The sequence below is a fragment of the Oncorhynchus kisutch genome, linkage group LG30, assembly GCF_002021735.2.
Source record: "Oncorhynchus kisutch isolate 150728-3 linkage group LG30, Okis_V2, whole genome shotgun sequence".
NCBI lineage: Eukaryota > Metazoa > Chordata > Actinopteri > Salmoniformes > Salmonidae > Oncorhynchus > Oncorhynchus kisutch.
The window spans coordinates 12,536,932-12,551,417 of NC_034203.2; the positions used below are offsets into that span (position 1 = coordinate 12,536,932).

General features: G+C 42.8%; 1 protein-coding gene across 3 annotated transcripts in view; it reads left to right on the top strand.

The window, feature by feature from the left end:
• The first annotated feature begins 288 nt into the window (after positions 1–288).
• The window catches only part of myripa (myosin VIIA and Rab interacting protein a), a 54,319-nt gene continuing 40,121 nt past the window's right edge, over positions 289–14,486 (top strand). Inside the window, exons 1-2 of one of the 3 annotated variants that reach the window (XM_031810608.1) lie at positions 289–1,323; positions 5,730–5,910. In XM_031810608.1, coding sequence (XP_031666468.1) covers positions 5,801–5,910 — 110 coding nt within the window. In that variant the 5' untranslated portion in view covers positions 289–1,323; positions 5,730–5,800. The remainder of the gene's footprint in view (positions 1,324–5,729; positions 5,911–14,486) is intronic. The other 2 variants (XM_031810609.1, XM_031810610.1) reach the window with 2 other exon arrangements.

Genomic DNA, 14,486 nt, shown 5'->3' on the forward strand with positions numbered 1-14,486 from the left:
AAGTATATGGGGCATAGCATGATTACGGTGTGATTCTGCGCTCTGATACCGAGTCTACTACAAGCATCAGAGATTAGAGACATACCATGGAGCAGCAGAGGCCCCCAGTGAACTTTGCCCTCCCACACCACACCAAAGCCCTGGCAGCAGCCCCAGCTGACTGGATCCTCATGTGACTGGGTTTCACATGAAGCAATCACTAGTCCAGCTTCATTCTCCCAAAAAATCATTTTACTGGCTCCCTCAAAAAGCCTGGACTCAGATCTGTGTCACACTAATGACCATTCACGTTGGCAAGACAGCACAAACAGATCTGGGACCAGGCTACAAAAAGCCTCCTTACCCCAGGAAACCTCACTGTGTGACTGTTCACTGTTCACTGTTCCAGCAGGAGCTTGCTCTTCTTTTCTGGGATATAGTCACAGGCTGTGGAGTTTCCTGGTTATTAGTTTGTATTTATTTCACCATCTCTTGCAGTTGAGTACCTGTTTTTCTCTCTCTCTTTTTTTCATGCTGGGCTGATGCGTGTATAGAATGCATTGTTTTCTGGTTGGGTTCAGTAAGGGTGTGAGGAGCAAGGCTATCTGAAATGGGAAAGGGATGCCAGGATAAAAACTTCCGTGAGCATTCGGTTGATCATGACTTACATTAAAATGTGATCAAATGTGCCCACGAACAAATTTGTATTTACAAGTGTATTATTTCATTGCATTTCAGGTTTAGTAGGCCGATGTGATTATGGAGTGTTAAACTTTGTTCCATGAAAAGTTACCCTCAAATCCAGCTGTAGTTGCTCCTTAGAAATAGATGATGGAAGCTTAGAATATGATGACTTTATTCTCATTCAGTTAAAAACATTTCATGGAAAATGTATTGCTCAATTATATTAACTTTTGTCGATGAATGTAACTACTGTGGGATAGTCTTTGTGATATTACTGACGGGCTGTGCAAATGAATTTACAGTTTAGCCTACTGTGCTGCGTTCATTCCAAACAGTAAAATAACGGTTTACACGTCGCTAGCAGGTGTTTGCAACCTCAATTGCGCTTGATAGTAGTCCAGATGCCGCCCTTTCCGTACTGTACATAGACTGAAACATAGGTTACTAGCTTTATGCATGAGTTGCCTAAAAAGTCAGTCGAAATTCTGAAGAGTCTAACATGAAATGAGAATGAAATGGACTTGACTTACACGGATATGATCATGTAGGCTAGAGTGTTTCTGGTTTTTATAAATCGTGTTAATGCGCGCTGGCCAGAGACCGGGATTTGCTTACTGTACCGGTGTGGAACTGAGAAGAAGAAGCCTAGGGCACGGACCGGTGAGTTACTTATTTGTCTATATTTTAATGTTTCGATATAAGCTACGTTTTAAGTGACAAATTAACATGTTATTATTACACCCCGTCAAAAAGTGATGGTAATACTATACTGATGAAGCAGAATATCCTAATAGTAATAGCCAAATCATTAATATGAATTTGATTTCACTGTTCATCACTATCATCACAAGGTAGTGCTGGTATAATAACGAATTATTCACAAATGTACATTCAATCTCTCTCTCTATCTCTCTCTCCCCCTCCAAAAGAGATACTGAATGGATTAACACGATTGTACAGATGCAGGCAATGTTTCCTGTTAACTCCAGGAAAATGGACTCCTGTGTTCCTCCTCACATCAGCTCAACAGATTGTAAATCAGTAATCATACGCTATTATGTCAGAGTTGGAGTGAGACATCAGCTTTTGGACTGCCTACACGCATGCACACACACACGCACGCAAGCACACACACGCAAGCACACACACACACGCAAGCACACACACGCACACACACACACACACACACACACACACACACACACACACACACACACACACACACACCGTTGAATCTCTTCCGGGACTTCTGACATACGGTATTAGAGGTCTTCACTGGTCCACCTGAACCTGGATTCTCAGACCCGTCCCAGGACCTGAGCGAGTCCGGGTCCAAAAATTCTAACTTTTCCCTCGGGTCCGGGTCGGGTGTGTTTGATTGTCATCGGGTCTCGAGTCAACTACAGCTAATAGACCCGAATGGACCCGACCACAGCTCTGCATGATTTATAGAAGGCCTAGCCAACATATAAAACCTATTTGTTTACCAGAATGGCAACTTGGCTGATGTTCTTTTTTTTTGTCACTCGGGTCCAATCGGGTCTGGTCTAGACCCAGACCCATTAGGGTACGGGTCGGGTCTAGGTCTGGTTGTCGTTAGCTCCATTCGAGTTCGGGTCTGACTGTCCTGATTGTCCTCTAGTTCATATACAGTTAAACGTTGTTTGAAATGTTGCTCTGTGAGCCAGAATGAGAGAAAAGGAAACACTTGGGAAATGCAATTCAGGTCTTTGAGTACTAATTCTCCTTACAAAACGGCTTGATTGTTGTGGCTTAGCAGATTGAAATGTGTGTTCTCTCACCATGGGGGTTTAGGGTGCTGCTGTGCTGAGAGCAGTCCTAATCACCTGCTGTAGTTAGTACCTTAATCAGGAGTTATTAACAAGCCAGTGATACGTGTCATACCTGGGTTCAAATATGATTTCAAATCATTCCAAATACTTTATCTAGGCTTGATTGACCTTGCCTGGTGCAATGGATCCAATACAACAGTTGAAAAAGTGCAAACCCCACTAATCTGGCACTTCAGGCAGGCTGAAGCAAATGCTAAAAGTATTTGAAGGTTTTCAAATTGTATTGAACCCAGGTCTGGGGGGGGGGGTATTTGGCTGCTCCTGAAGAGTCAGACAGCTCAAGGTGTTGTTCAATCTGAGAGTACAAGTGTCTAGCACAGTGTAGCCCACCCAGGTTTTCCTTCAATCAGTCACACTTGTAATCTTGTGTTCAGTCTTGTTTTTCAACACAGAGCGTTAGTTGAGCTTTTCATTCATCATTGTTCATCTTAAATATTTAGCTTTGTGTTTCTTGTACACACAAAATACCAACCATGGTCTTTTGTCGTCGAGGAAATGAAGGACTTGGAACCAATCTAGACAATGGTATCTTGATTTAAGAGAGAGTCAGAGCCTACAGTAATATTTCAATGTACGGATGATTAGGTTATATTCATTCACTCAAGTAAAGGCATCTCATTGCTGAGTGAAAAGGGACTAATTACAATTCAGTCTTCTGTAAAAGGAGATCATTTTTATAACATTTTGTAAAGAAGTGTGCATTTCGGGAATGCTTATGGTTCCCCTACTGCATTGTTTGTACACAGGAAGACAAATGATGCTATGTAAGGATTGGATAGGAAGGTCTTTCTGCCCGACCTGCATACCAGAAAACTCACACACTGACAAAAGACTGCAGAGTCACCATGTATTCCTTCCTGGTGCATGCTCTATATTGTGAAATCAACACAGGCACAGCATTTCATTAGACCTATGAAGTAAAAAAGGTTTAATTTGTACAATTGAAGTCGGAAGTTTACATACACTTAGGTTGGAGTCATTAAAACTTGCTTTTCAACCACTCCACAAATGTCTTGTTAACAAACTTTAGTTTTGGCAAGTCGGTTAGGACATCTACTTTGCGCATGACACAAGTAATTTTTTCCTACAATTGTTTACAGACAGATTATTTCACTTATAATTCACTGTATCACAATTCCAGTGGGTCAGATGTTTACATACACTAAGTTGACTGTGCCTTTAAAATTCCAGAAAATGATGTCATGGCTTTAGAAGCTTCTGATAGGCAAATTGACATCATTGGAGTCAATTGGAGGTGTACCCGTGGATATATTTCAAGGCCTACCTTCAAACTCAGTGCCTCTTCGCCTGACATCATGGGAAAATCAAAAGAAATCAGCCAAGACCTTGGAAAAAAATTGTAGACCTCCACAAGTCTGGTTTATCCTTGGGAGCAATTTCCAAACGCCTGAACGTACCACGTTCATCTGTACAAACAATAGTACACACAAGTATAAACACCATGGAACCACGCAGCCATCATACCGCTCAGGAAGGAGACGCATTCTGTTTCCTAGAGCTGAACGTACTTTGGTGTGAACAGTGCAAATCAATCCCAGAACAGCAGCAAAGGACCTTATGAAGATGCTGGAGGTAACAAGTACAAAAGTATCTATATCCACAGTAAAACAAGTCCTATATCAACATACCCTGAAAGGCCACTCAGCAAGGAAGAAGCCACTGCTCCAAAACCGCCATAAAAAAGCCAGACTACGGTTTGCATCTGCACATGGGGACAAAGATTGTACTTTTTGGAGAAATGTCCTCTGGTCTGATGAAACAGAAATAGAACTGTTTTGCCATAATGACCATCGTTATGTTTGTAGGGAAAAGGGGGAGGCTTGCAAGCCGAAGAACGCCATCCCAACCGTGAAGCATGGGGGGTGGCAGCATCATGTTGTGGTGGTGCTTTGCTGCAGGAGGGACTGATGCACTTCACAAAATAGATGGCTTCATGAGGTAGAAAACTGATGTGGATATATTGAAGCAACATCTCAAGGCATCAGTCAGGAAGTTAAAGCTTGGTTGCAAATGGGTCTTCCAAATGGACAATGACCCAAAGCATACTTTCAAAGTTGTGGCAAAATGGCAACAAAGTCAATGTATTGGAGTGGACATTACAAAGCCCTGACCTCAATCCTATAGAAAATGTCTGGGCAGAACTGAAAAGGCGTGTGCGAGCAAGGAGGCCTACAAACCTGACTCAGTTAAACCAGCTCTGTCAGGAGGATTAGGCCAAAATTCACCCAACCTATTGAGGGAGGCTTGTGGAAGGCTACACGAAACGTTTGACCCAAGTTAAACAATTTAAAGGCAATGCTTCCAAATACGAATTGAGTGTATGTAAACGTCTGACCCACTGGGAATGTGATGAAAGAAATAAAAGCTGAAATAAATAGTTCTCTCTACTATTATTCTGACATTTCACATTCACTTCAACTGTATATTTGTTTTAGTTGAATCTTGATGTAGCTAGTTGTTAGTGATAGATACAGCAGTGAGGTGTGTGATACAGTCTTTGAAAAAAGGTGCAAAGTAGAACCATATATGGTTATTCGGTTTGTCCCCATGGGGACACTCCTGGTTCACTCATACTCCCTTCAATTCACCTATTCTCTGCTTTATAAAATCACAAAAAAGACTCATTTGAAAGACAGAAATCATGGCAAAACTTTTAATTGTCAGTACTGTAAATGTAAAGTGATTAAGGGAATACCAGATACATTCACAATATTTCCATATACATTTTAAAGGATTCTCACACATCTCTTTATATTTATCTGATTATTCAAACTCCTGATTTTAAAGTTGAAATACTTAGGTCAACACTAATGCTCAGGCACTATATAAAAGAAAGAAACATAGAATCCTCAAGGTTTTAGGTAGAACCCTTTGTCTTACAATGAACCGTTGTTTATCAAAAAGGGTTCTTCAGACGAAAACAGTTCTTGGTGGAACACTATTCCTCAGCAAATAACCCTTTTATCTAAGTGAGCTCACTGAAAATGACTTTTGCTAAAGGAGGAGACGACACTGAGCATAGTTCTCTGTTGTGCTGTGTTGATCTACGTTAGGCACACACTTAAGACAAGCTTAACCCACTCAAATCCCAACCTTAACCATTAGAAGAAACAACCCAAACTGTCCTTATATCATAATCTAAGAGAAACGTCCCCCTTTGACCTTTTCCCAATGTCTGTCATCCACTTACAGTCTGTCCTGAGCTCAGTGGAGACAACAGATTGGGGCAGGGGGTTGGATTGACAGTGGTACCTGAGTCAGCCATGAGGCGGAAGCTGGACATGTCGGGACTGACGGACGATGAGGCAGAGCACGTTCTACAAGTGGTGCAGCGGGACATGAAGCTCCGGAAGAAAGAGGACGAGCGCCTCAGGTAAGTTTGGACCTTTGGACCATAGAGTTGGATGGAGGGCACACTTGCCACAAAGCCTGTTTTAGCATGGGTAGTGCCATTGAAGGCTTTCAATATTATGAAGTAATCAACTTGTTGGGACTTGCTATGGGATATGGAGGATCACAGATTTCCATCTAGGTCAAATCAAATCACACTGTATTTGTCACATGCTTCGTAAACAACAGGTGTAGACTAACAGTGAAATGCTGATTTACTGGTCCTTCCCAACAACGCAGAGAGAAAAAAAATAGAATAATAGAGAGTGCAAATCTGTCATCAAGTCAAAGGGTGGCAATTTTGAAGAATCTCAAATATAACATATATTTTGATTTGTTTAACACTTTTTTGGTTACCACATGATTCCATATGTGTTATTTCATAGTTTTTATTTTTTTTATGTCTTCACTCTTATTCTACAATGTAGAAAATAGTAAAAATAAATAAAAACCTTTGAATGAGTAGGTTTGTCCAAACTTTTGACTGGAACTTTAGGTATGTACATATGCTGTAGGTAGGGATAAAGTGACTGGGAAACAAGATAGATAATTAACAGTAACAGCAGCATATGTAATGAGTCAAAAGAGTAAGTGCAAAAAGGGTCAATGCAGATAGTCCGGGTAGCTATTGGTTAACTATTTAACTAACTATTTAGCAGTCTTATGTCTTGGGGGTAGAAGCTCTTTAGGCTCCTGTTGGTTCCAGACTTGTTGTTTGCCGTGCGGTAGCAGAGAGAACAGTCTATGACATGGGTGGCTGGAGTCCAGGCATTGGATATCACAGGAGATTTCCCATCCTGCCTCTGGCCCACTGTGTCTCCAAAACAAGAGACAGGAAGAGCCTGCCCTTTCCTGTTTGACTATGACTCACCTCCTGCCTAAATCACCATGGAAACTGGTATACACCCAATCTCAAACCCCCAAGGGACCTGGGGAGATCTGAGAGGATTGGATGGGGATAATCAATATGGCCTATCAAGGGGGAAATAGAGTCATTACTGTACAGTACTATATTGCTTATACCCATCCAGTCATTACCAGTCCTTTCAGATTTGCATAACTAGGTAGGGGTGTATGAATTCAAATGACAGCTATTGAAGGTCCTTAGATACAAGCGTCAACACCACAGTGTGCCGTTTGTGATAATTGGATACTAACTGAATGAAACTAAAAGATGTCCTTGGTTGGTTCTGAATACCCACAATCGCAATGAATGAAATGCATTCATGTACTGAGTTATGCTTGGTGAGGTAGTGAGCAGTGAGAAGCATTCTCACCTTTCCTTAGCCCTGCTGAGTGAGCCTTCAGAGGGTTAAAATAACATTAGAATGTCACCACTTCTGTCCTATCTCTCTATTATGCTCCAGAACCTTCAGGGACAGTTCTCTCTCTCTCTCTCTCTCTCTCTCTCTCTCTCTCTCTCTCTCTCTCTCTCTCTCTCTCTCTCTCTCTCTCTCATTCGCTCTCTCTCACTAATGCATGCTTATGTACAGGGTGAGATTGTATCTCTTTCCCTGTTGAAAACCACAGTGAGTTATTCTGTCCTAATGGGCACAGAGTTGATCTAGCCTCGCAGAACCAGTCTGAGAGTTGTGTTAAAGTGGTGAGCTATCACGCAACCAGGCTGGTTCAGGAGGCTGTTGTCGATTTAGTGGTAACTGAAACATGGGGATTTGGCCAAGATTATTAGATTGTTTTGGACTGATCAAAGTCTTGGCCTGAATCTTTGGTGTCTGGCCAGCATTCACTCGTGATCTATTGCAACATTCAGTGCAATAAGATATGTGTCAACATTATGGAGATGTAGCTACCACGGAGGCTTGATCCACTTGACTAAGAGTAGTAGAGATGTGCTGGCCCTTACAACCTGGAATGTAGAAACCGCATAAGGAGTGTGTGCTCAGTCCTTGGAGATTCTAACTAGGCTTTGCTTAAGCTGAACCTTTTTTTCATTCCTCCTTGACTGATCTCAAGATAGTGGCAACTGACCAGAGGATGACCCGTTTGTAAAGACCAAGGCTTCACTTAGTTTATATCACAGCTGTACAACCTTCGCATAACCAGCATACTCTTGTTGGTGGTCTTCACCGCTCTATCTTCCAACCAGACGTTTGACCCTTCACTTCCCCAGTGATTAGGAAGTGAGTTTCGCTGCTGCTGCTGTGTTTGATTCTCGTAAACAGGGCAGGCGCTTACCATCAACTAATCTTGTTGTTCTCCATTTATGTCTGGATTTGTACAGTCAGGCTGGGGAGATTGGGCGAGCTTGATGGTGCAGTTTCTACACAGCATAACGCACTGCTGGTTTCCCTGAAGTGTGGCTTGATTGAATTTCAGCTGTATTCATCATCAGATTGATTATTATTCAGAATGTCCTCCTTGATGTAGAGGTAGTTTCAGAGATAAGACACTGGATGGTTTAGTTAGCGTCAGATCCTGTGATCCTTTTTTAATCAAATGCTGGTGATATACAGTACCAGTCACGCCCTGACCTTAGAGCTTTTTATGTCTCTATTGTGGTTTGGTCAGGGTGTGATTTGGGTGGGCATTCTATGTTCCTTTTTCTATGTTTTTGTATTTCTTTGTTTTGGCCTGGTATGGTTCTCAATCAGGGACAGCTGTCTATCGTTGTCTCTGATTGGGAACCATACTAAGCTTTTTCCCACAGTGTTTTTGTGGGTAGTTATCTTCTGTTTTGTGTTTCTGCACCTGACAGGACTGTTCCGGTTTCCGTTCATTCTCTGTGTTATTTTTGTTATTGAGTTGATTCAGTTGAATTAAAAGTATGAACATTTACCACGCTGCGCTTTGGTCCACACCTTCTTCAACAGACGATCGTTACAGTACCAGTCAGGTTGCCCAGCCCGGCGGTGATACAATCTTCGGCAAAATCATTCCTGCAAAAATATTATTTGAAGATGACACAGTGACACAGTGATGACACACGGTTGGACACACCTACTCATTCAAGGGTGTTTATTTATATTTACTATTTTCTACATTATAGAATAATAGTGAAGACATCAAAACTAGGAAATAACACATATGGAATCATGTAGTAACCAAACAAGTGTTAAACAATTCAAAATGTATTTTATATTTTAGAAACCTTCAAAGTAGCCACCCTTTGCCTTAATGACAGCTTTGTACACTTATACACCTGGCATTCTCACGACCAGATTCATGAGGAATGCTTTTCCAACAGTCTTGAAGGAGTTCCCACATATGCTGAGCACTTGTTGGCTGATTTTCCTCCACTCTGTGGTCCAACTCATCCCAAACAATCTCAATTTGGTTGAGGTCGGATGATTGTGGATGCCAGGTCATCTGATGCAGCACTCCATCAATTCTTGGTTAAATAGCCCTTATGCAACCTGGAGGTGTGTTTTGGGTAATTGTCCATTTGAAAAACAAATGATACTCCCACTAAGCTGATTATATCTCCCTCACTAACTTTAAGCATCAGCTGTCAGAGCAGCTACTGATCAATGCACCTGTACACAGACCATCTGTAAATTGCCTACCCAACTAACTCAATCCCATATTGTTATTCTTTTGCTCTTTTGCACCCCAGTATCTCTACTTGCACATCATCATCTGCACAGCTAGTTAACGCGAATGAATTTATCCTCTGCAGCAGAGATAACTCTGGGTCTTCTTTTCCTGTGGCGGTCCTCATGACAGCCAGTTTCACTAAGCACTTGATGGTTTTTGCGTCTGCACTTGAAGAAACTTTCAAAGTTCTTGAAATTTCCCTGATTAACTTACCTTCATGCAAGTAGCCTAGTGGTTAGAGTGTTGAACTAGTTACCGAAAGGCTGCAAGATCGAATCCCTGAGCTGATAAGGTAAAAATCTGTTGTTCTGCCCCTAAACAAGGCAGGTTAACCCACTGTTCCTAAGCTGTCATTAAAAATAAGAATTTGTTCTTAACTGACTTGCCTAGTTAAATAAAGGTAAAAAAGTAATGATGGACTGTTGTTTCTCTTTGCTTATTTGAGCTGTTCTTGCCATAATATGGACATGGTCTTTTACCAAATAGGGATATCTTCTGTATACCCTATACCTTGTCACAATACAACTGATTGGCTCAAATGCAATAAGAAGGAAATAATATTGGCCAAAACTTTTGACAAGGCACAGCTGTTAATTGAAATGCATTCCAGGTGACTACCTCATGAAGCTGGTTGAGAGAATGCCAAGAGCTGTCATCAAGGCAAATGGTGGCAACTTTGGTATGTGTTATTTCATAGTTTTGATGTCTTCTCTATTATTCTACAATGTAGAAAATAGTAAAAAATAAAGAAAACCCATGGAATGAGTAGGTGTGTCCAAACTTTTGACTGGTACTTTAGTTACTGTCTATTAATGACACAATGGCTTAATGACATTGAGCTATAATTTGTTAACTGCACACACACACACACACACACACACACACACACACACACACACACACACACACACACACACACACACACACACACACACACACACACACACACACACACACTACCCTCTTTGCAAACTGGAATCCATTTATCCGGATGCTGCATTCATTGTAGCTGGGGATTTTAACAAGGCTAATCTGAAAACAAGACTCCCTAAATTTTATCAGCATATCGATTGCGCAACCAGGGCTGGAAAAACCTTGGATCACTGCTATTCTAACTTCCGCGACGCAAATAAGGCCCTGCCCCGCCCTCCTTTCGGAAAAGCTGACCACGACTCCATTTTGTTGATCCCTGCCTACAGACAGAAACTAAAACAAGAAGGTCCCGCGCTGAGGTCTGTTCAACGCTGGTCCGACCAATCTGATTCCACACTCCAAGACTGCTTCCATCACGTGGACTGGGATAGGTTTCGTATTGCGTCAGACAACAACATTGACGAATACGCTGATTCGGTGAGCGAGTTCATTAGAACGTGCGTTGAAGATGTCGTTCCCATAGCAACGATTAAAACATTCCCTAACCAGAAACCGTGGATTGATGGCAGCATTCGCGTGAAACTGAAAACCCGAACCACTGCTTTTAATCAGGGCAAGGTGACCGGAAACATGACCGAATACAAACAGCGTAACTATTCCCTCCTCAAGGCAATCAAACAAGCTAAGCGTCAGTATAGAGACAAAGTAGAATCTCAATTCAACGGCTCAGACACAAGAGGTATGTGGCAGGGTCTACAGTCAATCACGGATTACAAAAAGAAAACCAGCCCCATCACGGACCAGGATGTCTTGCTCCCAGGCAGACTAAATAACTTTTTTTCCCGCTTTGAGGACAATACAGTGCCACTGACACGGCCCGCAACTAAAACATGCAGATTCTCCTTCACTGCAGCCGACGTGAGGAAAACATTTAAACGTGTCAACCCACCGCAAGGCTGCAGGCCCAGACGGCATCCCCAGCCGCGCCCTCAGAGCATGCGCAGACCAGCTGGCTGGTGTGTTTACGGACATATTCAATCAATCCCTATCCCAGTCTGCTGTTCCCACATGCTTCAAGAGGGCCACCATTGTTCCTGTTCCCAAGAAAGCTAAGGTAACTGAGCTAAACGACTACCGCCCCGTAGCACTCACTTCCGTCATCATGAAGTGCTTTGAGAGACTAGTCAAGGACCATATCACCTCCACCCTACCTGACACCCTAGACCCACTCCAATTTGCTTACCGCCCAAATAGGTCCACAGACGATGCAATCTCAATCACACTGCACACTGCCCTAACCCATCTGGACAAGAGCAATACCTATGTGAGAATGCTGGTCTGCTGAGGTCTGCACAACGCATCACCGGGGGCAAACTACCTGCCCTCCAGGACACCTACACCACCCGATGTCACAGGAAGGCCATAAAGATCATCAAGGACAACAAGCACCCGAGCCACTGCCTGTTCACCCCACTATCATCCAGAAGGCGAGGTCAGTACAGGTGCATCAAAGCTGGGACCGAGAGACTGAAAAACAGCTTCTATCTCAAGGCCATCAGACTGTTAAACAGCCAACTAACATTGAGTGGCTGCTGCCAACACACTGACTCAACTCCAGCCACTTCAATAATGGGAATTGATGGGAAATGATGTAAAATATATTACTAGCCACTTTAAACAATGCTACCTAATATAATGTTTACATACCCTACATTATTCATCTCATATGTATATGTATATACTGTACTCTATATCATCTACTGCATCTTTATTTAATACATGTATCACTAGCCACTTTAACTATGCCACTTTGTTTACATACTCATCTCATATGTATATACTGCACTCAATACCATCTACTGTATCTTGCCTATGCCGCTCTGTACCATCACTCATTCATATATCTTTATGTACATATTCTTTATACCCTTACACTTGTGTCTATATGGTAGTAGTTTTGGAATTGTTAGCTAGATTTACTTGTTGGTTATTACTGCATTGTCGGAACTAGAAGCACAAGCATTTCGCTACACTCGCATTAACATCTGCTAACCATGTGTATGTGACAAATAAAATTTGATTTGATTTACCCCTTTCAGTTGTTATTGCATCAAGAGGCTAAACTCTCATTCCATGCAGCTAGTGTACCTTGGCTAAGGCTTTCTCTCTCGCTCTACCCATCTGTCCCCAAGTGCTTGCTCTATGCATCCTGCTTTTCAATTTCTCCTTTGACATGCAGGAGCATCACACAAAATCATATAGGGATGAAGGGATGAGTGAGAGCCCGGAGGCACTGAAAGACACATCACACTCAGTGTGGTCTCAGAGATCCGAGTTAAGAGGGAGAAACTATATAAACTCAGCAAAAAAAGAAATGTCCCCTCACTGTCAACTGCGTTTATTTTCAGCAAACTTGTGTATATGTTTGTATGAACATAACAGCATTCAACAACTGAGACATAAACTGAACAAGTTCCACAGACATGTAACTAACAGAAATGGAATAATGTGTCCCTGAACAAGGGGGGGTGGGGGTCAAAATCAAAAGAACCAGCTGCATCAAGTACTGTAGTGCATCTCCTCCTCATGGACTGGACCAGATTTGCCAGGTCTTGCTGTGAGATGTTACCCCACTCTTCCACCAAGGCACCTGCAAGTTCCTGGACATTACTGGGGGGAATGGCCCTAGCCCTCACCCTCTGATTCAACAGGTCCCAGACGTGCTCAATGGGATCGAGATCCGGGCTCTTCACTGGCCATGGCAGAACACTGACATTCCTGTCTTGCTGGAAATTTGGCACAGAACGAGCAGTATGGCTGGTGGCATTGTCATGCTGGAGGGTCATGTCAGGATGAGCCTGCAGGAAGGGTACTGCATGAGGGAGGAGGATGTCTTTCCTGTAACGCACAGTGTTGAGATTGCCTGCAAAGACAACAAGCTCAGTCCGATGATGCTGTGACACACCACCCAAGACCATGACGGACCCTCCACCTCCAAATCAATCCCGCTCCAGGGTACAGACCTCGGTGTAACGCCCATTCCTTCGACGATAAACGCGAATCCGACATTCACCCCTTTGTGAGACAAAACCACGACTCGTCAGCGAAGAGCACTTTTTGCCAGTCCTGTCTGGTCCAGCAACGGTGGGATTGTGCCCATAGGCGACATTGTTGCCGGTGATATCTGGTGAGGACCTGCCTTACAATAGGCCTACAAGCCCTCAGGTCAGCCTCTTTCAGCCTATTGCAGACAGTCTGAGCATTGATGGAGGGATTGTGCATTCCTGGTGTAACTCCGGCAGTTGTTGTTGCCATCCTGTACCTGTCCAGCAGGTGTGATGTTTGGATGTACCGATCCTGTGCAGGTGTTGTTACACGTGGTCTGCCACTGCAAGGATGATCAGCTGTCCGTACTGTCTCCCCGTAGCGCTGTCATAGGCGTCTCACAGTATGGACATTGCAATTTATTGCCCTGGCCACATCTTCAAACCTTATGCCTCCTTGCAGATGAGCAGGGACCCTGGGCATCTTTCTTTTGGTGTTTTTCAGAGTCAGTAGAAAGGCCTCTTTAGTGTCCTAAGTTTTCATAACTGTGACCTTAATTGCCTACCGTCTGTAAGCTGTTAGTGTCTTAACGACCGTTCCACAGGTGCATGTTCATGAATTGTTTATGGTTCATTGAACAAGCATGGGGAACAGTTTCCAAACCCTTTTACGAATTATCTTTGAAAGACAGGGTCTTGAAAAAGTGACGTTTCTTTTTTTGCTGAGTTTTATGTTACCCAATACCACTGAGGTGTTGCCATTCTATTCTCACATTCCTGCAGTTCATACCCTGATGAAGACAGCTTGGCTGTCGAAACGTTGGTAATTACATTTATGCATCTGAGCTCCTAGAGTGTGCGGCTCTCTTTTATTTTCACATTCCTGCAGTACCTGGTAAAAGAGTGCCAACATGGTTGCCATGTTCTCAGAAAATAAGATATTAATGTTCTAGACACGTTTCATGGGAACGTTGCAAGAACATTCATGTGTCCAGTTTTCTGAGAGTTCAGAGAATATTCCATCAATGTTCCATCAAACATACACAGAACATGGTTGCCATGTCCCGATTAAAATATGAATATTTTA